General features: G+C 38.6%; 1 protein-coding gene across 1 annotated transcript in view; it reads right to left on the minus strand.

Moving 5' to 3' along the window:
• The window catches only part of PIWIL3 (piwi-like RNA-mediated gene silencing 3), a 51,516-nt gene that overhangs the window by 31,088 nt on the left and 18,345 nt on the right, over window positions 1-2,083 (minus strand). The window contains 3 exon segments of the mRNA XM_011956733.1: window positions 764-878; window positions 1,269-1,386; window positions 1,564-1,690. Coding sequence (XP_011812123.1) covers window positions 764-878; window positions 1,269-1,386; window positions 1,564-1,690 — 360 coding nt within the window.

The following is a 2,083-nucleotide window of genomic DNA, read 5'->3' on the forward strand; positions in this document are numbered from 1 at the left end:
ATACATATGTGACAAACGTGCATGTTGTGCACATGTACCCTATAACTTAAAGTATAATTTAAAAAAAAAAAAAAAAAAAATCAAAACAATTGAACTCATGGAGATAGAGTAGGATGGTTACACAGTCTGGGAAGGGTAGTGGGAGGTTGGAGGGGAACGTGGCGATGGTTAATGGGTACAAAAAATAGAAGAAATGAGTAAGACCTAGTATCTGCTAGTACAAAAGGGTGACTAAAGTCAAAAATAATTTAATTGTGCATTTTAAAATAACTAAAGGAATATAATTGGAATGTTTGTAACATGAAGGACAAATGCTTGAGGGGACAAATATCCCACTTACCCTGATGTGATTATGTACTGCATGCCTGTATCAAAATATCACATGTAACCCACACATATACATACCTAGTATGTACCCACAAAAACTGAAAGATAACAAAATTTAAATAAAGTTTTTTTTTTTTTTACATAGGTTAGTGAATTACTTTGATTCTAGGTACTTGACTCTTAAGGATATATTTGAAAAATGGATCTTCCAAATGCCATGAGCAAATGTCCAGAATATTAATTAGATAGACGTAATACAGAGCTATGTGCCAAGCACTTTACATGCATTCTTAGTGTTTCTTATTCTGTCAATATAGAAAATATGAGCAGTCTAAAAAGGGAACAGCAATCGTAGTCATTACTGAGACTCAGTTTCCCTTTTGCATTCCTCTTCATTTGACCCAACCATGACATGATGATTTTGAAACTGTCTTACCATTCTTCTGCCTTGCACGATGTTTGCATTTTTCAAAACTCTTCCTGAGACGGATAAAAAGTTGGTATCAAATTTCAAATCCCAGAGTTGAAGTAAGTCTTGTACTTTTTTATTACTGAAAATTAAAATATCACCAAGATGATCAAACCAAGGTAACCAAAAGCAGTTAGCCACTTGTACAAGGCAATTTCCTTCTATTCCAAGGTTCACGATCACTTGTCCGCAGCATTGAGATGCGGCAGTACCTTCCCTGAAACTCTGACATCTTGTTTTTGCTCTCATGTTCATAAAGGTACATAAAGCCTTTTGATTTCATTCTTCCCTGCCTAGCCTCCTAACTGCAATGACAGAAAAACTAGAGTCGTGCGCCAACAACAACAAAATTCTTCCCATTGTCACTTGCTAATAGAAGAAACTGAGATGCCAGGGTTGAGATGCCATCAGCTTCATTGCAACACTATGGCACATGCACACACAAACACTCAGCCAGAAAAGCAGCACTTACTCTTGTACAGTATTGATGAATTCTTTTAATGTGTGATGCCTTCTTCTTGGACTCAGTCTTGTACGTTTAGCCAATTATTTCATAGTGCTGTAATCTTTACGTATTTCATCTGTTAGACCTTAAAAAAAAATCCAAAAGATACATCTAAACAAGCATGAATTTGTGTGAGGCCTAAATTATAATAGCTGGAGGAACCTACTACCTTACCAAGGAGACACACTTCGAATTCCCTGAAAAGCCTGCACTAAGTCATCGTTATACCTGACTTTAAAAAGGGGCTGTAAGCCATCAGTACCTGTCATGGAGCATAGCTGAGGAATCAGCAGGATAGGTTCACGGTGAGTACCCGTTAGGCCCTTTTTCCATCTGCCCTGGCTGACCAAAAGTGGCTGTTTCTTCACAGTGACAATTTCTTTATGTTGCTGCTCAACAAACAAGAGACCAGCATGACCACCAGTGAAACCTTAGAAACATCACACACACAGGTTCACAAGTGCATATGTGAGACTACAAATGAAGGGCCACAGGCGTGCTGGTGACATAGGTTCCCCAAGTTTAATAGTGTACTATGAATACTCTCAAAATGCTCTTACCTTTGATATGCCAGGGACCTTTCCTTGTGAGCATACTTGTCCAAAGACAGGACTCCCACGAAACATGACACTGGAATCGTCAAGCTACTCTAACATTGTATTTGAGAGTGGGTGAGACAGGATCTGTAGTGGGTCTCACCAGGCTTGCCTTGAAAACTCCCAAAGCATACTGAAAACTGTCAAGAGGACAGTTTGAAGAGTGGCTGTAAGCCATCAGTACCT

This window comes from Colobus angolensis, unplaced genomic scaffold, assembly GCF_000951035.1.
Source record: "Colobus angolensis palliatus isolate OR3802 unplaced genomic scaffold, Cang.pa_1.0 Scaffold423, whole genome shotgun sequence".
Lineage (NCBI taxonomy): Eukaryota > Metazoa > Chordata > Mammalia > Primates > Cercopithecidae > Colobus > Colobus angolensis.